Below are 22,561 nucleotides of genomic sequence, written 5' to 3'. Positions count from 1 at the left end.
AAAAATCCCTATGTAATAAAAAAGGAAATATAGTTAAGCCATAATACATGGCTCAGCTATAAACCACATATATTGGCATAATGAGATAACCAATGACTGCTGACTGAACTAAGAAAAGGGGGAAGTTCACATGTCTGTACATATGGCAGTGGGGGTGAAGAAAATAAACCCTCATATTCCTCAGGAAGAGGTCAATACACGATGTGAAAAACTGAAAAATCAATAAACAGAAATGGGAACACGTTCTTTGCAAACACAGTGTCAAATACCAGAAAAAAGCCAAAGTTGGGAGAAAGAAAGTATCTCTGGCAGAGCAGGTTTGGGGAGTGGGCAGGGGGCTGGGCAGGGGCCTGCTAGTTTTTCTCATGGGTCACGGAGACTTGGCCACGCTTAAGAGGGATCAGTTGTTTTCCATTATTTCCCATTTGGCTCCTGGAAGGCCAAAGCACTGCTATCCTTTAGCAGGTTTTTAAAAACCCACAGAGACCAGTCAAGACCAAAAAGCAGGGATCTGGGCCATGCTTTCTTACCTGCCGCCCCTCTAGCTCGATTTGGAAGTTCTTTGCGGACTCCTGGGTCACGCGCCCCCCAAAGTCCAGCTGGTACACTTGGGTGGCTTCGTTCCACAGAGGCTGCTTGTTGGCCATGACGTACACAAAGCCCTGGCTGCCCAGCCGGCCATCCTCCTTCTCGCTGGCTTTCCGGCACTTGAACTCCTCCAGCTCGCTGGCCGTCCGCAGACTCCTCTTGCTCTTCCAGCCCTTCTTGCTGCCCTGGCTCTGGTTCATCAGCTCATCACCACTGATGAACAGCTCAGGCTCGCTCTCTGAGCTGTCCTGGAACTCATTCGTCTTATTCAACTTCTTCGACTTCAGTTGGTCTTTCTGACTCTTCACTTTCTTCTTCTCTCTCCCCAGGCGAGGGCTGGAGATCAGGGAATTAAAGTCACTCAAAGTCCTTGCCTCCTTTTTCACTTTGCCCTCTGTAATGGCCTGAACATTTCCTTCCTCTGCTCGGCTGTCCAGGCGCTTCCGGTTTTTCTTCCCGAATTTCTCCGACCGCTGGGGGACCGGGCTTTCTGTCAGGGAAAGGACTTCTTGGAAGTTGTCTGTGGTCTCTACCATCACCTCTGTGCCCAAGTGGCTTTGGAGGTCGGTGGGCGGTGGGGACACGAGGGGCTTCTCCACCACCAAGTGTGCCTTGGGGGGCAGAGTGCCCTGGGGGTTTTGCACGGGCGGGCAAGGGCTGTAGGAATTCCAGGGGTGCAAGGCGATAGGTGGCAGCTGTAAACTCGAGCAGGTGCTGCTTCCCGGATACATGGGGGGCAAGGTGCAGTAGGAGAGGCTGGGCGGGTAGGCTGGCTGGAGAGCCACTGTGGACTCCTGGGGTGCAAACTGTGTCGGGGACAGGGCATCTTTCGGGGAGCAGGGGGTCTGCACTCCCGGCAAAGGGGGCGTGTTATAGCTCCCTGGATACGGCATTCCCATCCCATAGCCTGTTTGGAAAGTGGCAGTAGGGCTGGCGGGAGACTTCGGGGAGACGAAGGGCACTCGGGACACGTCCAGATGCTGGCTCTGACCTACTATCAGAGGAGGCAGTTTCAGGGGGTTGGGCACTGCAGTCTGTGCTGTCCTTTCCTGAGGAACCCAAATGTCTTCCCCCAGCACAGGGTCCCACTGGTAAGGGGGTGGCCGTTTGACGGCCACAGCAGCTTCAGTCAGCGTGGGGTGCCTCAGGGGCTTCTCGACCGGACAGTGCTGGGCCAGCGCCTCGTCCTCCGTGAAGGCCGAGTTAACGTAGTCGGCGCGGTCGCGGGCGCCGTCTGGCGGGCTCAGGAGGCTGTAGGACGACTGGGAGGTCAGGGGGGAGGTGCTGGCGGCGTGGGCCAGGCCCGAGCCGGGCTGCACACCTCCAGCACCCCCGGCGCCAGGCTCGGGCCGCCCCGCCACGGCCCCGCCGCTGCACTGACTGCAGGTGTACAGGGCCGGCGGGGGCCGCGCCGGGAACTGCGCCGCACCCTTGGGCTTGGGCGGGTGCTGCGGGGGGACCCGCGGGGGCTCAGCCAGCTGCGCCGCCTTGAGCGCCACCTCGCGGTTGTTCCTGCGCAGCGTGGCGTGGATGAGACTGTCGGGCCTCTGCGCCGCGCTCCGACCCGGGACTAGCGGGCCGGCGATTTCGGGGTACGGGGGTGGATCTCCCGTCGGGATGGAGTAGCGTGGGACGGTCAGGCGGTTCAGGGTGGCACTGGTGCAAGGCTGGGGGACCTTTTTCTCAGTGGCGGTGAGCCGCAGGGTGGCTGAGCTGCCCGGGCCGGGGAGGGTGTAGGTGTTCTGGGAGCAGAGCATCCGCGTCCGAGGCCGGCACACCTCCTCCACGTTGCCGCTGCTGTCAAAGGTGGTGATCCTCTCATAGCCCAGGGGCATCTGGTAATGTGCCGCCGTGGGGTACAGCGAGAAGTCGCCCTTCTTCAGGCACGTGTCCACCGGAGGCTGTGGGGGCGGCAGCGGGGGCGGGGGCGCTGCTGTGGTGGGGGCGGCGGGGATGGTTCCCGGGTAGGGGGGTGGGGGGTTCATCTTCGCCACCTGGACCTCCTGCGGGGCACTGAACACCACTGCGTCCCCCTCGGCGGCCAGCTGCGGCACTGGCCGCAGGGCCTTGGCGGACTTCTGCAGGTGGTCATGGTCTCGGTCTCCGTGGTCCAACACCGAGAGCTGGATCGCCCCTGGAGCAGGCGGTGGCAGGGACAGCTGAGCGGGGTTGGGGATGATGCGGCCCATCTCCACACCTCCGAAGATCACCTGTCCGGGGTTGGAATAGCGGTTGGAGACTGGGTACTGGGTGGCACTATCACTTCCATGCTCAGACGTCCCCACTGCCGTGGTCTGATTGGTCAGGACGTCCAGCTGCACATTCTGATTGGCCAGCAGGGACTGCACCAATCCTATGCTCTGTGTGGGGGACATAGCTTGCGCCGAGCTGTGGATGGGAGCGATGGGGATGTTCACGGTACATGGAGGGTTGTTCTCAGGCACACCCGATGCTCCCGTCACTGGGAGGAAAAAAGAAACATGCACTGCTTACAAAACTGCCATGAAACTGGGTCAGAATAAGTAATACATCTGAACTCATCCAGTCCTTTTGCATACAAAATGCAACTGCTTCAGGCGGAGATGTGTTTGCTTGGGGAAAGCCAGATCTTTCACACAAGTTATACAAAGTTTCTCCAAGGTTTCTGGAAGGGCACAGGCAAGCGGGTGAGTTCTGCAGGGTAGCCTTTGTTGTCCACTGGTTAAGGGCACTGTCAAAGCTTTTCAATGGATATGCTTCTGAACCTTCTGCATTTGGTACCATGTGCCTAAATGGTACCATGGCAAATACTTAACTTTTTAAAAATTAATTAATTAATTAATTAATTAATTTTTTTAAAGTAGGCTCCATGCCCAATGTGGAGCCCAGGGCAGGGCTCAAACTCACGACCCTGAGAGCAAGACCGGAGCTGAGGTCAAGAGTCGGATGCTCAACCAACTGAGCCTCCCTGGAAGCTCTACTTTATTTTTAAATACTTAACTGTTTAAAGATACTTTCTACTCATATTCATAAAACGGACCACTCTCTTATGCAAGGAGGGAGTGCTCTTATACTCCACTGAGCACTCATAAGGCCTAGGCTCTGGAGTACGTTTAGCCACATTTATGGACTGGTTAGTACGGGAAGGGTCATGCAGCAAATGTGTATCTGAAATTTGCATGTAAACTAAGTTTCTGTAAATAGAACCATGTAAGATGTAGTAAAGATACCAATGAAAAGAATCCTCTAGCAAATCTGTGTTATTAGGGAAGGATAATTCCCTAATTTATCTGCTTTTTAGCATTTCCGACAGTATGTAAGGTATAGCCACACTCTGTAAAACCCTGTAAATGTATCCTATATATGTACACATAGGGAATTTAATGAAGCATGAATTTGAGCAGTGATAGACCACACACAGGTGCTCAGAGCCACTGTTTTATACTGCCCTGTTTAAAATGCCATCGACCCCTGGCAAGTTTGCTCATCTGGGCCTTTAAGTGCTATGTAGCAACTAGTATACGAGCAGGAAATAAGATTTAACTAGGTAATTGTAAAGGCTGACTGGCCTTTTACCAGAACTATCGAGTGAAGGCAGCTAGTTTCATCAAAAGTTAAGCCCACCTTTTGAGCCTGTCCCAGACTTCCCTACTTCCTCCATCCCTTCGCTGGGGCCCTCTAGTGAGATGTAACTATCTCCTGGCTGCATGAATCTGGGTCCTGTCTCAAGTTTTCTATTATTCCTGTTCAGATCTCTCCTCCAGATGGCCTCTCATCTGCATGGAGAACTGAAGGCAGGTGTCTTCCAGGCTAAAGAGAAGAGTCTGTCACCAGCATTAAAGGCAAGCACAGAGACAAAACGCTCCCTCCTCTGACTGCGCAGCACAGGCACTAACAGCAGCAGCAAGGGCTGAGCATTTAGGGAGAGCTGTATTAGTCACACTCTGGGAGCACAGGGAGGGTGTTACGGGGAAAGTGTAAAAGATGCTTCTAAATACAAGATTCTGAGATTGCGGAAATGGGCTGTAAAGCTCAAGTGTGTGAGGCTTCACCAAACTGCAGGTTTATGTGGTTGCAAAACCTTGCCCATTATGACTTTGATAGTCTAGAATATCTGCTCTGCCTATGAGGAGAGGTATATCATCAGAGGACCAAAGACAGCTACTGTCAGAAAGTACCGTACAAATAACTTTACATGTAAAAACCCATGAAGAAGGTAAACGACTCCCTCAAGTTCTTCTTGAGGAATGCTGAAGCTGGAATGCAGGTCCTTCCTTGTCCCATGGCGAGGACCATAGCCCCTTCTGTTTCAGAACCACCAAACACAGGAGAAGTCAGTGGTCCATGTAGGATTCCTCTGGCTCAGAAACCAGAGACTTTCAAAAACTTGCTTCGTTCTAAGGAGAGGAGTCTTCATATTTATAAAATTATGGGTAGATGTTTCTGAGAATAGTTACATAGGAATAATTGACAGACGACTTAGAAATTGTTCTACTCTATTAATCAAAATAGGATCCCCCCCCCACCACACTAGAAAATACTTAATTTAAGATGCTATCGATATCTGAAAATTTGTAAACTGGGACTTTAAAAGCTTGTACCAGATTTTACCTTTAACTCAGACCAGGCTTCTGTACACTGAGATGTGAGTTGCACACTGGGAGAGAGATGTCTGAACATAAAGGTTTTCTGTCCCAGAGATGGGGCGGGTTTGAGAAACCAGGTTCTGTGGGCGCCACAGCCTATGAGACCTGGTTTCAGTTCTGATTTTACTGAGTTCTGATCAGTCCTATAAACTTCTCTACCTGGGCATAAGACCAAGGATTATTGTGAAGATAATAAAACAAGAAGGCAGATGCTCTGTGGATATGAGGCCTTGCTCGTAGCTCCCCTCCTCCCCAAACCAGCAACAGTATGACCTTCTCCTGTGATATGCCACCACACCCAACAATGGAGGAAGTCACCCTTTGCCAAAGCAAGCACAGACCGGCATGCTGTAATCGTCCACAACTTACTCCTCTGTCCCCGTCACGACCCACTAAGAACACACCTGGTAAATCATCTTCATCTTCACTGAAAACATTTGGGTTGAAGACAGGTAAATTAACATAGTCCATGGAAATCTTCCGAACCTCTGGGAGATAGATGGTCATCTGCCGTGGCTGGAGATGCAGGAGGCTGGTTTTATAGATTACTGGTGGGGAGGAGGAGAGCGCTGTTAACAGAGACACGCAGGAGGACGGCCAAGGTGCCGACAGAGCCACAGGAAGAGAAATGGCGCTGTGCTGTCCCTGCCATCAGAAGACAGATCTGCGTGGGCCCGGGGGAGTCTGATGGCAGCCCTTCACCTCCCTTCTGCACACCACTGGCCGCCCCAGCCATGGTCTGGATTCTGTAACAACAGATTCTCAGCCTACCCCAGTCACTTTGCCAAGTGGTTTTCTACAGAATCACACATTTCAAATGTCAAACACGTGTCTAAGACTTAAATGCTTTTCTGGAATGAGCTGGGGTATGATAAATACGTATTTTAAAAGCCTCATTTGTGATCAGAAGGATAACTTAGTAAAATTGTTGGGATATCCAGAATGTCACGCTCAGGGGGATCTCAGGCAACTAGAAGATGGGATGACGTGGGTCAGGGCAGAATGAAACACTGCTCTTACTCAGGACTGGATTCTTGTTTCCGTGACTTTCAACTGCCATTTCATGATCAGGATAGTGATTTAGGGAACTTCCACACCATTTCTTTATTTTTAACTTTTTTTTAAGTTTGTTTATTTATTTACAGAAGAGAGAGAGGGAGAGTGCAACTGGAGAGGCAGACAGCGAGGGAGAGAGAGAGTCCCAAGCAGGCTCCACCCTGGCAGCGCAGAACCTGGCTTGAGGCGCAATCTCAGGAACAGTGAGATCATGACTGAGCCAAGATCAAGAGCCAGATGCTTAACTGACTGAGCCACCCAGGTGCCCCTTCACACTGTTTCTTTAAATGCTAAGATTTTATTGGATCAATAAGGACATTTAAGAGAATGCCTAGATGGCAATTAAAATATTTAGATGAGACAAAATAAGTTAAAACCAATAAATCTGAATTTAAGGCTTGCAGTAGGCTGAGGTCAGGATGACACCAGCCCATCAGCTTTCTTTTATGTTTCGTACTCTTCCCTGTGAGGTAAGTAGAGGTTCTGTAATTATTACTGTTATCCCTAGTTTCTGCTAAGGTAAGCACAGTTCTGTCTCCACTGCTGTCCCCACCAGTGCCCAGAGGCGCCTGGCTGGCACTCCCACAGCACCGCAGGCCTTCTGGTGATGAAATACCTGTGTGAGGCTGGTGCTTGGGCTGGTGAGGGCTAAGAAGACTTTTCCAACCGAGTGCTCATCACAGGTCTATTCATGTGTTCATCTCTCTTGCTCACAAAAGAGAATATGAATTTTGGCTTTAAAATTCTGGACAGTTCTCTCTGGCTTAAGAATTAATGCATGCATTAAAGTGCTATTCTTTGTTGTTCAGATTGATAAAAAGCAATAAAATTTAAAATCTGAGGAGGGATTAAAAATTGTGTCAGTTGCCTCCAGGGGGAGAAAACTAGGTGGCCAGAGGTGAAGAGAAAGATTTTTACTGTATACTGCTTCAAATCTTTTGAATTTGAATTTACTCCATATTTTTAAAATTGAGAAAGCAAAAAATTAAAAATATAAAAATTTCATGAGCCAGATAATTCTAATTGAAGGAAACAAATTATCCAGCACAATTATCTAATATAAAATATCCAACTACTCACTTTAAAATCCATTAGGGTGACAAAGATTGTTTAATAGGGTACCACAGGTAACATACCTTCTAAAAGCTAAGAGATAATTTCTTCTCTAGTAGAATCAAATGGAAAATTCTCTTAGCTTAACAAATGAATATAATAGCTAACATGCTTTTTTTTAAACGGTCAATGATTAGGACAATGATTTCATTGCAGTCACACAGAAAACTTTTATTTTCGGCACTCGAATCCCTCACACTGGAGCATCCCGTACCCTGAAGGCACTTCTAGGCTCTCCCATGTTAAGGTTCTTGTTGACTTATGTGTGGATCTACTCAACATCTAGAAGGAAAAGATTCATTAAGATTCCATTCCTTTTTTCAATGTTTATTGAAATAGGCAGATGGCTCAGGCCTCAGCGTACTGACGTGGGGTGATCGCAACGCTTGCACAGTGGTTACTAGAATCACCAAGCACATCAGTGGGGCACGGCTGAATTACTAAAGAACAGAATTTCATGGTCATCAGAGATTTTGCAGGTGGTTGAAAATATTATTAAGAGATTTCTCTGCAGTATGTACTGGGACGGTCTATGGTTATTTCCTACATCAGTTTTATGTGTTATTTTTATTCCTCTTTTTCTTTGAGCTGAGAAACCTCAAAATGAAAAATCCAAATACAGCACTGTTTAATAAGTCTCCTAAGACGCATACATGGCATAGGTCTTTTTAACATCTGCTTTGCAAGAATTACTTAACTGAAAGGATCTACTGATGTCTGAAACAACTTAAATAGTCAGATTCAGAATTTTTCACAAACCATTTTTAGTAGGGGACACAGAGCACATTCAAGATGGGTCCACCAGCCACACGCAAACCTCGCCTTCCAGAAACGTGTGCGTGTTAAGTGATCAGGCAATCCAGCAAGGCTGGGGGACGGCACAAGCCCTCAGACCACCCAGCGATGCGCCTATCGGGATGAAGCTGCTCTGAAAAGGACCTTCTGTCATTTCACTCCTTCTGAAGTAAGGAGTGAAGTAAACACGAAGTAAACACGACAGGTTAGTCCTATTCCTTCAAGCAGGAGTACAGAAAAGAATGCAAATTCTGGGTTCTATCCCAGCTTTTACTCCTATGGTTCTATTTTCCTCCGGGGCTCAAACTTCTCACAGAGTATTTATCTGGGACTTCTACATGAAATCTGTGAAGTTTTACCACAAAGAACTGTACTGACAGTCAGCCAGCTTCTTACAGTCTTTAGCGCTTTCTTCCCAACTTTCTTCGGACTCAAGAACCTAAAGACACTGGTACCAAAACCTGCCCACCGTGAGAGGCCACGAATCAAAATAACCAGAGCTTTGTTAGAGATTTCTGCTATTTCGGTCTCTTCATAAGTCAGGGCTTATATAAAAATACTGAAAGCGCTGCTGGCAAAAAACCAATTTGAGTAATAATTCTAATTTTGTGAAATTATGATGGTTCGAGTCAAAGTGTAGAGGTAAATAAAGTACATACTAATCTTTTGGTGCCATAAGAGCTCATCTGAATGGTCTTTTCAAAAGTCTCAGTTCCACCTGGGAGAGCAGGCAGAGAAGAGGGCACGGTTTTTTACCTGCACCGAGGTTGGTTGGCAGGAAAGCAGCCAAGCCCACAATCTTAAACTTCGTTCCCCAGATATTAGACGTGACCTGAGCAAGATAGTTGTGCTGTGGGAGGGAGGGGGGGGGGGAGAAAAAGGAAAAAAAATTACAATCTATTTTTATATCTTCTATTGATCACTTAGGAAGTAAGAATATTAACATTTTTGCTTAAAAAAGACACAGGTGGGTAATGCTGGAAATATTCACTCTCTGTATCATTCCACCATTTTTAAGACCGGAAGCTAACTGTAACATGCCAGGCACCTGTTTCTGAATCGTGGCTCATGGTGGCTCACTGAGCTGGGATTCTCAGGCTGGAAGTGAGGAACAGATGTGTCCCAGTGTGTCTGCACACGTGTAGGTTAAAAAGGCCACAAAGGCGATCTGGGCACATTTTTCTTCACCTCTCCTTTCCCAGTCACTGGACTAGAGGGGTTACACCTAGCTCTGGATCCATTTTTACCCTTGATATTTCTCCTGGAAACACTAGTTGCACTGATACCAGTATGTCCCCACACTACCCAATTACCTATTTTCTCATTCAATTCAATTAAGAAAAAAATTTTTTTTAATTACCAATATGCTTAAGCCATGAGTGTGCATGTGTGTGCAAGAGCAATAACAAAGATGAATTAAAACCAGCTCCTCAAAGAGCTTATTACCTACTGGAGGATGTAAGGCATAAAGGAAGTCACTGAGAAATGTTGTAAACAAAATGCTTGGGGACCACTGTGGCTGAACCAGGGAAAGAAGCCTTCACCATGGAGGCTGAGTTCTATCTGGAAGCATGCCGGCAGAAACAAGGGGAGGAGATGGAGAGGGTAAGCTGGGTCACCCCAGTGACCCAGGTACAGCAAAGGCACAAGCACAGAAAGAGGCCGGTCAACAGCGAGGCTGTGGCACTTGGAGGACGTCGCGGGGACCAGGATGGAGAGACGGGCAGCACAGACCGTGGGGCCACCACCAGGGATGGGCTGTTGTGGACACTGAGAGTCACCAAAGGGTCGGAAGTGGCTTGAGAGGGCAGAGGGAGGGTATGTCTCGACCAGGGCTGCCTGTGGAAAGACCCATGTGGCCATGGGGGTGTGTCTGAGGTGGAAAGGAGGTCCTGGGGATGTGGAGGTGTCGGGGCCTGCCTGAGGGCAGGGTGGTGAGGAGGGAGAACAGGGCTCTGGTTCTCTACGCCCCTTGTCTGGAACGACAGTGGCCGGCACGGAGACTGGGGTGGCAAGTGCAGGTGTGATGCACCGAGGGTTCAGCCACCGTCGGCCACACACTGAGGAGGGAGAGAAGGGCGGGGCAGCGATGCGTGGGACCGACCCGGACCCCAGATGCTACCTGAGTGATGTCTTCAAAGGGAAACTCTCTTCGCGTCAGGCTGGGTGAGCCAATGGAGGGCTTGCGCATCGGCAACCGGGGAGACCTGGACATCTCCTGAGCAGCCCGGGACAGCTTGGGAGACTTCCGAGCCTCAATGTTGATCCTGTGGAGACAAGGCCAGGAGGGTCAGGCCCCACAGGCCGGGGAGGCACATGCTGCCTTGGCCCTCCCCTTCAGGCTCTGGTGGCCACCACGGTGCTCTGTTCCCAGGGGCAAGGCCCCTTCATTTTCCAAGTCTCTGCCGCCTGCTTTTGCCTTGTGAGTATGAGGGAAGAAGAACAGAACTGTGTACCAAGTGATAGATACTTAAAAATACAGCGAGATTAGACCAAATCAAGTGATTCATTTGTAAGGAACCTCAGAGAATTAACAGTGTTTCACTTTCTACTAACAGTAAGTTTAGAAATATCCACATGCCTCGTGCATGTGGGAAAATAGCAGGTGGGAAGAGACATATTTCACCCTAAGGCCAGATGATTTTACGATTCCTAACACAATGTCAGGATTTCAATGGACTTTTCTAGCCTTTCACCAGCTGTGATATTTAAATCAAATCTGTGGGTCTACAGCTTTTCTGTTGTTTTCTGTTCCTACATTATATCTCTGGCCCTTAGTTCCTCTATTTATAACATGGGGACACGTGTTAACGCCAGCCTACCCCACAGAGAATGCTAGAAAAATGAGTATGCTAAGCTTGATGGCAATCAATAAAAAGAAAGCACTGAGCCTCAGAGGTACTGCCTGAGAGTGTGATACAACACCAGGGGCCCCGAAGCACAGGCAGACAGAGGCCCGAGCTGGTTACAGTTCTGTGTGAGGACCGTCTGGCCTTTGCAAGTAGGGGGATTCGACACAGGGAAAGACAGAGGGAAGCAGGAGCAGCCTCAGGGAATGCCATATTCGGGCACTGTGAAAGGACATTTACAGGTGAAGGATTTGGTTGCTTATGTGTTAAATGTCCTCCCTTAATTAAGGGAAAAGCCGAAACACTGTAGAAGTGTAGAGAAGTTCACAGTTTTATTTGCAATTTTAACAAGCTCAGAATAAAGATGAAAAAATAAATTGCTTGAGCAACTGGATATCTATACAAGAAAAAGTCACCCCATACACAAAAATTAATCTGAGACTGAAGTATGAAAGCTAAAACTACAAAGTTTCTGGAAAAGAACAAAGGGATGTCTTCATGACCTAAGGGTACACAAAGATTTCCTAAACAGGATGCAAGAAGACTAATCATAAAAGAAAAAATTCATATGACGTTAGCCATGTGGCACTCCATATCTCTGCCCAAAAACCCATAGCTAAAATGCATAAAGAATCTTACAACCTGGTAACAGAAAAACAACTCAATAAAAAATGGGCAACAGGCTTAACAGACACTTTAGAAAAGAAGATATCCAAGTGGCCGATTAACATATGAAAAGCTGGGTGGCATCACCAATCACTAGAGATGTTAAGATAGCCCTACACACCCACCAGAATGGATAAAATTATTTTCTGACAAGGACAGTGCAATCGTGGGTGAAAACAGAAGTCTCACATACACTGCTGGCAGAACTCAGAATACTACAGGCACCTTGGAATACTGTTTGGCAGTTTCTGGGGAAGTTAAACATGTGCCATGGCCCCACGACTCCCCTACCCGAGACAGAGGAGCGCATGTGTCCGCAAAAAGTCTCATTACCAGAGGTCAATCAATGGGTAAATGGAATAAACAAACTATAGTATATTCATTACAATTGAAACCACAGAGCAAAAAAGAAAAACAAACTACTGATACACTTGACGCCAATGGATCTCAGTCATTATGTTGAGCAAGAGTTAAAAAAAAAAAAAAGAAAAAGTATGTAATGTTTGACGCCATTTATATGAAATCCCAGAACAAGTAAAACTAGTCTGTGGTGACAAAAATTAGAACAGTGCTGACTCTGGGGAGTGGGTATCGAATGGGAAGGGGTACGAGGCACTTTTCCGGATGACTGAACGTTACCTTCAACTGGGCGGTAGATACACTGGTTTATCAACTGCACAGTAAATTATGTGCTTGAGATCTGGGCAGGTATGTTATCTGTACATAAATTCTATCTTAATTTTGTACAGTTTCACAGAATTTTAGAGCTAAAGAGATCTCAGTGAAGCTCTGCCCCACCCTTTACCTTCCGCAAATAAGGATACTGGAATCCAGGTCACAGATTCATTCAAGGTTATATAGCCTTCAGTAGTGGAGTCAGAGCAGGGGGCTCTTATCTAAGACCCCACAGGCCCTTGTATCTACTCTTAGCTTTTCGCCACTCTACAGGACAAACCTTTAGGATCTAAAATTTTTTAAATTTACGATTTATTTCCAATCACAGCATTATAGGTATTTAACTTGGCATTCTCTTCAACACATTACAGTACATTCCCTGTAAAACCTTTTCCTTACTTTTCTCAAACTAGAAGAACAAACAAGTAAGCCAGGGAGCTACGGCCACTCCATGCCACCCACCATCAGTGCTAACACTTAGAAGGTCTGAAAGTTTAGAAAAACTCCTACTGGATGGATTTCTTCTACCCAGAGGAAAGAAGAAAGGAAAGCTGTAATTATTGAGGGCGTATCTTCCAGATGAAAGGCAGGGATGCCCTCTTGCTGGGTTCTTCTGGTGTAGGTTTCAATGGGATTCAGCTGCAGACACAACACAGACACACCTCCAGAGGCACAAAAGAGGAAGAACACCCCTAAAGAGCGAGATTACCTTGGGAGTTTGGGTGATTTGCTAGCTCGGGAGATTTTGGGGGATTTCTTGGCAGCCCAGTCGTCACTCAGTTCGATGTCACTGGAGTCTGAGCAGTTACAGCTGTCGAGCATGGCAGAGATCAAGCTGTTGCCGTAGATTTCATCTGGGGAGACACAACCAGAAGACTCTGGGAAGTGGTATCAGGCCCTAACAAGGATCACTGTTACTGGAAACTATGGGACAGACCGACTCTACAAGCCAGCATTTAAGTCGAGAGTTTGAAATAGAAAGGACCAGAGCATGGTTTCCTTTCTACGTTTTTATGCTATTACATTTTCTAAGCAAAAGGAGGCAATTACTTCTACTGTTATCAAAGTAGACATGGAATTTTCATGCCTCTGTAATATATAAAACAGTTCTGCAGTGTTTACCAGGCCAAAAGCTGGAACGTCCCATCACACCAGGTATCTGTGTTCGTACGAGTTTGCAGGCAGCCTGGGGACCTGGGCCGAGCAAGGGGCTTGCTGACCCAAGAACCTGCTTCTGACCTGGGCCCTGTGATGGCCTCTTCTGGTTCCACACCTGCTCTGGACCAGAGACCTGACAGAGTCAGCTCCACTGCAGGGGTTCCCAGTTTATGTTGGCCCGCTTCGAGTAGCAGCTGGAAGGAATGCCTGTGCATGAGACCTGTCAGTGGCGGGCCTGGGCTCTGCTGAGGGTGCCTGGGCAGAAGCTGTTAGAGATAATTTTCACAACGGGCCACCAGGCAGAAATTAGAGGTCCTAAGGCAGAAGCCGGTGGGCACAGAGGTTGGGCCATCACAAAACTGCAGAGTAGATGGAGGTCATATCGGACACCTTCCTCAAAATCTTTTCTCCTTTGCTGCCTTCCTCTCACCCCTCACATCCCTTCACTCCCCAAACGCTGCTCTACCCTCACTGCAGGTAGCCCATCTTCAAAATCACTGTGTTTTGCTGACAAAAAGCCTCATTCCCTCAAGGCTCCAAGAACCTTGCCAGGTAATAAAAAAGCTGAATTGTCCAACTGCAATGAATTGATTGATAGAATCTGAGTGATTTTATCATTCAAAAAAGCTGTTTACATTTGAAAGGATGAGTGTGTTACTATAAACTAATCTCTAGTGTTTCTGAACATATGGAGGGGACATCTGTGAACAGGGGCCTCTCGGAGGCCACTGGAAGCAGAGTATGCTGTCTGGCATGCATGCTACCTGGAAGCAGGCTGACTGAGGCCCAGTCTGTGTGCCCACATCACCCTCTTCTTAAACTACCTCCTCATCAGAAGGCGTGACTCGTGAACACAGCAAGCTAGACTGGTGTGCATCTGAGTTCGATCAAATAAAGAGGCTTCACTCACAGGCCTTGAGCAGCGCTTTCCATTACTTAAGTTAGGAGTCACTTAGCCAGAGGAAGCTTGGCCCTGACTCACATGGGCATGTAAGCCCCCAGAAGGTTTCTGTGTGCTCATGAGCACAGGGCCAGTTCACTGACTGAGGAAACTCAGTAACGTGTTGTCCACTCAGCTCCTGACCTGCTTGCTAATCCAAGATTTCACAGTTGGCTATATGTCATAACATTTGCTTTTTTCCTTTACTCATGTCTTAATCCATTTGGGCTGCTATAACAAAATGCCAGACTGGGTGGCTTATAAACAACAGAAATTTATGTCTCAGTTCTGGAGGCTGGAGGTCCGAGGTCAGGGTGCCAGCGTGATCAGGTTCTGGTAAGGACTCTCTGCTTGGCCTGTAGTCGGCCACCCTCTCACTGTGTCCACACATGGCCTTTCCTTAGTGTGTGCGTGTGGAGAGAGAGCTCTCTCCCTTTCCTTACAAGGCCATCAATCCTATTGAGATTCTGCCCTCACAGCCTCATTGAACCTTAATCACCCTCTAAAAGCCGTATCTCCAAATATAGTAACAATGGGAGTAAAGGTTCAACATATGAATTTCAGGGGCACACAATTCCACCTGTAGTAAGCTCTAACTAAAGATTCCTTTAAAAAATTTGGGGATTTATGCTAAAAAAAAAATGCTCTCACGCACGCTCTCAATTATAAAAATACACACTGGTAATTTTGAGGAGTGTGTTTGTTAGGTTGCCTGGAGAGCATTTACAACAGCACGCACGAGCTTTGGAGTACAACTCCCACCTGGGCACTGAACTTGGGGGCCTTGCCCCAGACCTGCTGAATGAAGCTAAGGGGCAGGCCTGGCAGCCTGCTTTTAGGGAAGTGCCCCAGGTGACCTGCAGGGAGGTGGCCCGTGGACCACATTCTGAGAAACAATGATGTGCAGGCTTGAAAGAGTTAATCAGCTCGTGAGAAATTCTAGGCTTCCCAAAGTTGGGAATCTTTTCCTCCTCTGTACCAGTCTGCATATACCATTTGGTTGGCAATTAGTCATATTCTGCCTTGTGACACATCTTCTATTCCTGTCTTTTTTTTTTTTTTTTTTTTTTTTTTTTTCAACGTTTATTTATTTTGGGGACAGAGAGAGACAGAGCATGAACGGGGAGGGGCAGAGAGAGAGGGAGACACAGAATCGGAAACAGGCTCCAGGCTCTGAGCCATCAGCCCAGAGCCCGACGCGGGGCTCAAACTCACGGACCGCAAGATCGTGACCTGGCTGAAGTCGGACGCTTAACCGACTGCGCCACCCAGGCGCCCATATTCCTGTCTTGAGGTATTAAAATCTTGATGTTTTGGGGCACCTGGGTGGCTCAGTGGGTTAAACTGCCCACTCTTGAATTCTGGCTCAGGTCACGATCTCACAGTTCGGGAGTTCGAGCCCTGCATCGGGCTCTGTGCTCACGGGGCAGACAGAGCCTGCTTGGGATTCTCTCCTCTCCTCTCCTCTCTCTCTGCTCCTCCCATTTTTTCTCTCTCTCTTTCTCTGTCTCTCAAAAATAAATAAAAATGTTTAAAAAATTAAAAATAAATAAATAAAATCTTGATGTTTTTCCTGAACTTTCCAAGCGTTAAGTTGTCTTGTCACCCAAAGGGGTTTATAAACTTCCCGAAAGCAGAGATGCCCCGGCGTTACCCACAACCACAGGAGATTCAAAGACGACAGAGAGGGTAGTGAATACATACTGTTGATGTGCTATGCTTTATAACTTTTTGATTTGTTTAATTACAAAAATAAAGCACCTGCTGGCACTTGAGCCCATCTGCGCACAGCACGAGCTGAGGGATGGGAACAGTCAGCAGAAGCAGGTGTTGGGCCAGCGGTCTGCCCCCCGGTCTCAGTGCCCCGTGGTACCCCTGCCTGCTTCTTCTGCCTGATTTTTAGTGGGAATTTATGCACGTGGGGGCAGAAGCAAGCGCTTCAGGTCAGCTCCCTTCAACGTTCCATCTCAGTACAGGTTTTATAAACTTGTACACACGGCAGGGAGCCTCAGGGACAACGACCCTGTGGTGTGCGCCTTCCACAGCCCGCCCACTTTGGGCACTGCTCCTCTCCCTTCCCCTGAAGCCACAGCTTCTGCGATGCCCACTGCCCTCCTGCCCTCCTCACTTCGCCTTCCTTCCTTCTGAATCTTCTCCCTCCTCTCCGCCTGCCTCCCTACCAGCCTCCAGTTCTTCCACTCACCTTCCCTGCTCTTGGTGCTCGTTCACTGCATGAACCAAAAGACAAAAAAGTGGACCAATACCTACTGTTTCAAAGTACGGTCCTACTGCTCTCAACTTTACACAGTAACACAGACGGCAGAGCGCGGCCACAGACGCTGCACGAATCATGGAGGGCACACAGAGGGGGGGGCAGCTGTGTGAACTATCGGAGCGGGCAAGCACGTCAGGCTGAAGACGCTCACTGCGCCGTGACACCAGCACATCCCAGGGCTTCAGGGACACGAGGGGCAGAGGCCAGTCTGATGGGTGGGAGAGGGAGCGGGGCTGGGGAAGTGGAGAGGATGAGTGTGCACCCATCAAACAAATCCCTTTCGACTTGTCCTCTCAAGGTCAGGCACTGAGTTCCCTCCGTCCAGGCCCTCGGGACTCCGCGGGGGAGGTGGGGGAGACAAGACACCGGCAGCCCAACTGACAAGTGACTGGCAGGGAAGGCAGTGTTTCTCCCACTGCTGCAGGTGACGAGCAGGATTTCACAGGGGACAGTGGAACATCTGAGCCGGCGTTACCGCCGGCGGGGCGTGTGGGCCTCACAGTCACTAGCTTAGGACACTCGGCAAGTGTCTATAGTGCAAAGAGAAACAGCAAAGTTCCTTGGCTCTGGAGGCTCACGGTGTAGGACCCCAGAGGAAGCATGCAGCGAGCACCTCGAGTACACCAACTGAGTAATGAAGATCAATACAGGGGAGAGTTTTCAGAAAGGCAGAGTGATTCATCATGCCAAAATCTTTATGGATGAGCAAGGAATTTTCCTTGGTAACCAGCTAAAAAGCGGTTAATGGTGGATTAGTAAGGAGCAGAAGGAAGATTCTAGTAGGAGGCTGAGGAGTAGGCTGAAGGTTTGAAGATTTTAATTCCATCATTCGCTCTGGGAGACAGAGATGTACCTCACGATGATTTTCAGCTTGTCTCAGCAGTACATTAAGGCCCTCGATAATGCCTGATAATAACTAAAAGAGGAACCTATTATTCCCAAAAAGCCTGTGCCAGCCTCCCCCAGACAGCGAGTTACGTTCCCTCGATCCACGGCCCCGAGCAAGCGAAGTCTTACGGGTGCTGTTAAAAACCCACCGGAAAGTACATTTAAAGAATCATTAGCTTCAATACAATTTTGGAAATGGAGCAGCTTCAAGGATGTTCCACGCTAGCCAAAACACAGGCCCACATTTCTTAACTAAGCTTTAACTTTGCACGGGCTGTCAGGAACACGAGTCCTCAACCACACCCGAAAACAGGGTGTGGAGGCCCACCTGATTTGCTATCTGTCCGGGGGTCCATGATGACAAACTCTGGCCGCAGCTTGCTGATGCGTCGCCCCTTGAGGATGGGCACCAGCCCGCCCAGGTACTCCAGGTAGAGGGTGTAGCACGGGCCGCCCACCTCCGGGTCGTCCTCTGTGCGCTTCATGGTGCAGTGCAGACGCTCGTTGCCAGCTGAGGGGTAGCTGACAAAGTCTCGCATGTTGTTGGGGTCTGGAATTGGGGGCTGGAGGCAGGACATGGAAAGAAAAGAGTACAGACAGCACTGATTATTCCAACAGAGCACTGGCTGATAGCTCAGGGAGTGTTAACCGTGTGATGGAGAGCAGCCATTCTCAACTGTGGGTGCACGTAAGAATCTCCCGGGAGCTTTAAAAAATACCTAAGCTAGGATCCCCCTCAAGCAATGACACTGGATTCTCTGGGGGGTGGGCCTGGGCATGTGCATTTTCTAAAAACTCCCCATGTGATTTTAATGTGCAGCTAGGGTTGAGAATCACTGGTTCACAACCAAGATCATTAAGCAACTTGAAAAAACATCCCAACAGATTCTAAAACTGGTATTTTAAGAAACAAGTAACCTCGAACAAGTCAATCTGATACTTAGAAGCAGAGCTAGGATACAGAAAAGGGAACACGGAAAAGAATGTAAGGTGCCGAGGCCTGAGGTTAGGAGGAAAGCCACACTTGACTAGCAACTGGCAGATACAGTCCACACACCACCAATACACGGACTAATTCTCGAGTTGCAATCAATATAAAGGACAAGTGACAGCGAGTGCTGGATGGAGGTCGCCCCTCCTCAGCGCAGTAATTCAATCCTCAGGACAGGGTTCACTCTGACCATTCCTGTAACTAGTGACGGAGCAAGCTACTCAAACTTCCAGGAACGTGTTTCTTGCTTTTCTGAAGCACCTGCCAGGAAGTGAGGATTGAACCAAGCAGACAGATGATCAGGATGGCACGGCAGTCAAGCTCCCAATACCGCCTCTGCCACAAGAAAGCTTACGCCCCTCACACAAGGCAAGTCTCTGGTGGACGATTCTCGTGCCAGGCACAGACTGCACTTGCAAGAATCCGTCACCTGGATACTCTCACCAAGGAGCAACATGGCTTTTGCACTCCTGCTCTGGGAATCTCACCTGCCCTCCGGGAGCAGGCAGGCAGCCAGTGTGGGGGAGGAAGAGAAGGGAGGGTGGACGGGCTTTACCTTGATGGTGGGGATGAAGGCGGTAGAGAGGTAGGAGCAAAGGCGGGGGGGCAGGGTCAGCTTGCTGACGTCCTTGTCTTCTCGCAGGGCGCTGGCGATGGCCTGCTGGCACAGCAGCTGCAGGCTGGACACGCGGTGCTCCACGCGCACCACGTACAGGGCTGGTCCTGAAGCCATCAGCAGCCGCGAGTCCCGATGTCCCCAGCAGATGGAGACAATGGGGCGCTGCAGGAAGTGAGGGAGGCTACACTTAGGCTTCTGCTCTTGTAGTAAGAAGACGATGCAAGTGTGTCTCAAGTAAAATAAAGTGACTGAATAGTTTTTGAGAACATTGGTTTTAAAAAGCACAATAGATAATGAAATACTACATTACACAAATTCAGTATTTTCATTGGAAAGTAGTCAGATCCCCAGGCCAGAACACAAGGCACTGACTGGAATAGTTCTGTGAAGTTCTTTCACATGTATTATCTCATTTAATTTGGTACCGTAAAACCTAACTTAGCTCTAATGTCTCTGCCAGAAGATGCAATTAGTCTGGGGAACAGTAAGACCTTCCTTACTGAAACTCTCATTATCTGGATCCCTAAGAAATGGATGGTAGTTCCTGGGGCTTGAGGCAGTGGCAAGGAGGTAGAGCAGATAGCATTTTTGTCCCAACAAGGAGCATTTTAGCGTCAAATCAACACTGGGCCTGGGGTCATGTACCGTGTGGCCTGGGGACCATCATACAATCCCGGGAAGCCTCTCGTGTTGTCACGAGTAAAACGGGAGCTGTGAGGACAGAAAGAGAGGCAAGATGCCGAAGGTGCTTCTGGAACCAATCACAGGTTACAACCCACAGGCACTGAATCACTGTCACCCTCAGCAGCCCTGGAGCTAAGGAAAGCTAAAAGCTATGTGGAAAGAGGACCCAGTTTCTGTGGTGGCCACTCCAGGGTGTTGTGGACACCACTGCTTTGAACAGGCAGGATTGAAATCCAAAGATGCAAGTCAGTGACTAGTTATATTGAAAAAAAAAAAAAAATCCAAGGCTCAGGGGTGCCAGCCAGGATCAACCAAGGAAGAAGGGAAGCGGCAGAGGGCTGTGATGGCAAAGCCCCAGGAGAATCTGTTCATTCCTGTCCAGCTGGATGGGGCTCTAACTTAATGAGGTCTTGAGGGGTTTCAAAGATCAGAAGTGGGGATATCAGATCTATTATAGGAATGACAGGAACAGAATTTTCACACTTCAGTGACAAATATCAAGATAAAAGGAACAGATTAAGACACCTGCTTAAAATAGCCTCCAGGGTCAGCTAATCCGGGTTTCAACTTCAAAACAAAATGCAAGGCTGAAGATACTCCATCTTTTATTTCCATCTCTGTGAGCCCAGGCAGCCGTGGGGTGGGAACCTAGAACTCAAGTGTGCGGGCCTCCAGAGTACTTCTAAAATACGCCTCCTTACAAGAGGATCCCACACCCGGGGCCGACTCCATACAGGGGCCTGTTAACTTAGAGTAAGCCATAATCAGTACTGAAGACAAAGCAGAGAAGGCATAAAAATTACACAAAAATTCCTTTGCTATCATTAATCCCCGTCCCCTCTGTCCTTCTGGTTTCTGCTTTTCATGGTAACAGTTGATTACATGTTTTGGGAGGATCTTACATAAAAATTACCATTATGATAAGTATGTATTGCTTATCCCTTTGTACAAATGAACTTAAGCCACTTATACAGACTTTCAACGTGGATAAAAATTCTCTCTCTGGGCAGCCTTGGGTGGCTCAGTCGGTTAAGCGTCTGACTTCAGTTCAGGTCATGATCTCACGGTGTGTGGGTTTGAGCCCCGCATCAGGCTCTGTGCTAATAGCTTAGAGCCTGGAGCCTGCTTCAGCTTCTGTGTCTCCCTCTCTCTCTTTCTCAAAATAAACATTAAAAAAATTATCTCTCTTACATCTCAGTAAGTACATATAACATCTCATTTAATCCTTTCAATTCTACCATGTAGGTATCATTATTCCTATTTTTTTTTTTCAACGTTTATTTATTTTTGGGACAGAGAGAGACAGAGCATGAACGGGGGAGGGGCAGAGAGAGAGGGAGACACAGAATCGGAAACAGGCTCCAGGCTCTGAGCCATCAGCCCAGAGCCCGACGCGGGGCTCGAACTCACGGACCGCGAGATCGTGACCTGGCTGAAGTCGGACGCTTAACCGACTGCGCCACCCAGGCGCCCCTCATTATTCCTATTTAACAGGTGAGGAGACTGAAGCTCAGGGAGGCTACTTGGTTGCAGCTAATACACTGTGAGCTACAATTCTCACCCATTTCCTCTCAACTCCACAGCTTATGCTCACCTACCATAAGATGCTGCCTCCTCTCTGTTAGCGTACAGATGTAACCACCTAAAGAATGTATAATGTCCCACTAACAAATTTAATAAAATAAGAAATAGAAATAAAGGGAATGTGCCTGTCACTTATTTTTATAGCATATACTCCCTGTAAGATGTAAAGTAGCAAAATAAATACTGGTACCTTTCCATACTAAATTTTAAGGCTATATTAGAAAAATGAAGAAGCATTTACAGATAGAGCTGATCCTCTTGTGTGAAGGTTTTGAGATCTCCCTGATGTGGGGAACTGATTATTGTAATTCCTACTGAATGGGGGAGGCTTGGCGGTAGGGACATGACCTCAGGATACCCTTAAGTCCTATACACCAGGAGAAAGACTATACTGTGTATTGAAAGCTGCTAAGAGACTATATCTTAAACGTTCTTCCCACAAAAAAGAAATGGTAATTGTGTGCCGTGATGGAGGTGCCAGTGAACCTTACGATGGCAATTCTATTATAATATACAAGTGTATCAAATCCACACTTGTATACTCGAATTTACACAACATTCATGTCACCTATATCTCAACAGAGCTGAAAATAAACAAATAAATAGGAAACCACACACAAAATCCTTTTATACCCTTTTGAATACTTTATACTTTTTTAAATATGTCATCTTATTTTTTTAATGTCTCATTTCCTTCTGGTGCTGATTTTCCTGTGCTGTTTATGGGTACTTCAGCCTACAAAACCCTCCCTACAAATGTTCTGTTGTTTTGGAAACAATAAGACTCAAAGCGCACATGCCACAGATGTGGGGTGGGGGTGTCTTGATTCGGCTGCCCCCCAGTCAGGGACTTCTGCCCTCCGTCCCCGAGGATCAGGGGTGCCAGCAGAGCATGAATCCACTGCCTGCCCACAGAGCGCCATCTTCCCTAAGAATTGCCCACCTACCAGGATTGGCTGCAGCAGAAGAGAAACGTACCAAATGTTTAATCCCAATAAACCCGGGAACAGATATGGGTGCACACTAAGACAACTCCCACAGATTAATGCTTTTGA

At 48.1% G+C, this 22,561-nt stretch overlaps 1 protein-coding gene across 3 annotated transcripts in view; it reads right to left on the bottom strand.

Annotated features, from left to right (window-relative positions):
- TULP4 (TUB like protein 4) overlaps positions 1-22,561 on the bottom strand; it is a 243,759-nt gene that overhangs the window by 5,526 nt on the left and 215,672 nt on the right. For all 3 annotated transcript variants that reach the window (XM_045500167.1, XM_045500168.1, XM_045500169.1), the window contains 7 exons: positions 19,176-19,400; positions 17,957-18,191; positions 13,077-13,221; positions 10,300-10,444; positions 8,934-9,027; positions 5,618-5,761; positions 531-3,049 (listed from right to left, as the gene is read on the bottom strand). In XM_045500167.1, the coding sequence (XP_045356123.1) occupies positions 531-3,049; positions 5,618-5,761; positions 8,934-9,027; positions 10,300-10,444; positions 13,077-13,221; positions 17,957-18,191; positions 19,176-19,400 (3,507 nt within the window). The remainder of the gene's footprint in view (positions 1-530; positions 3,050-5,617; positions 5,762-8,933; positions 9,028-10,299; positions 10,445-13,076; positions 13,222-17,956; positions 18,192-19,175; positions 19,401-22,561) is intronic.

This window comes from Leopardus geoffroyi, chromosome B2, assembly GCF_018350155.1.
Source record: "Leopardus geoffroyi isolate Oge1 chromosome B2, O.geoffroyi_Oge1_pat1.0, whole genome shotgun sequence".
NCBI lineage: Eukaryota > Metazoa > Chordata > Mammalia > Carnivora > Felidae > Leopardus > Leopardus geoffroyi.
This window is presented reverse-complemented; position numbering and strand designations above follow the sequence as displayed.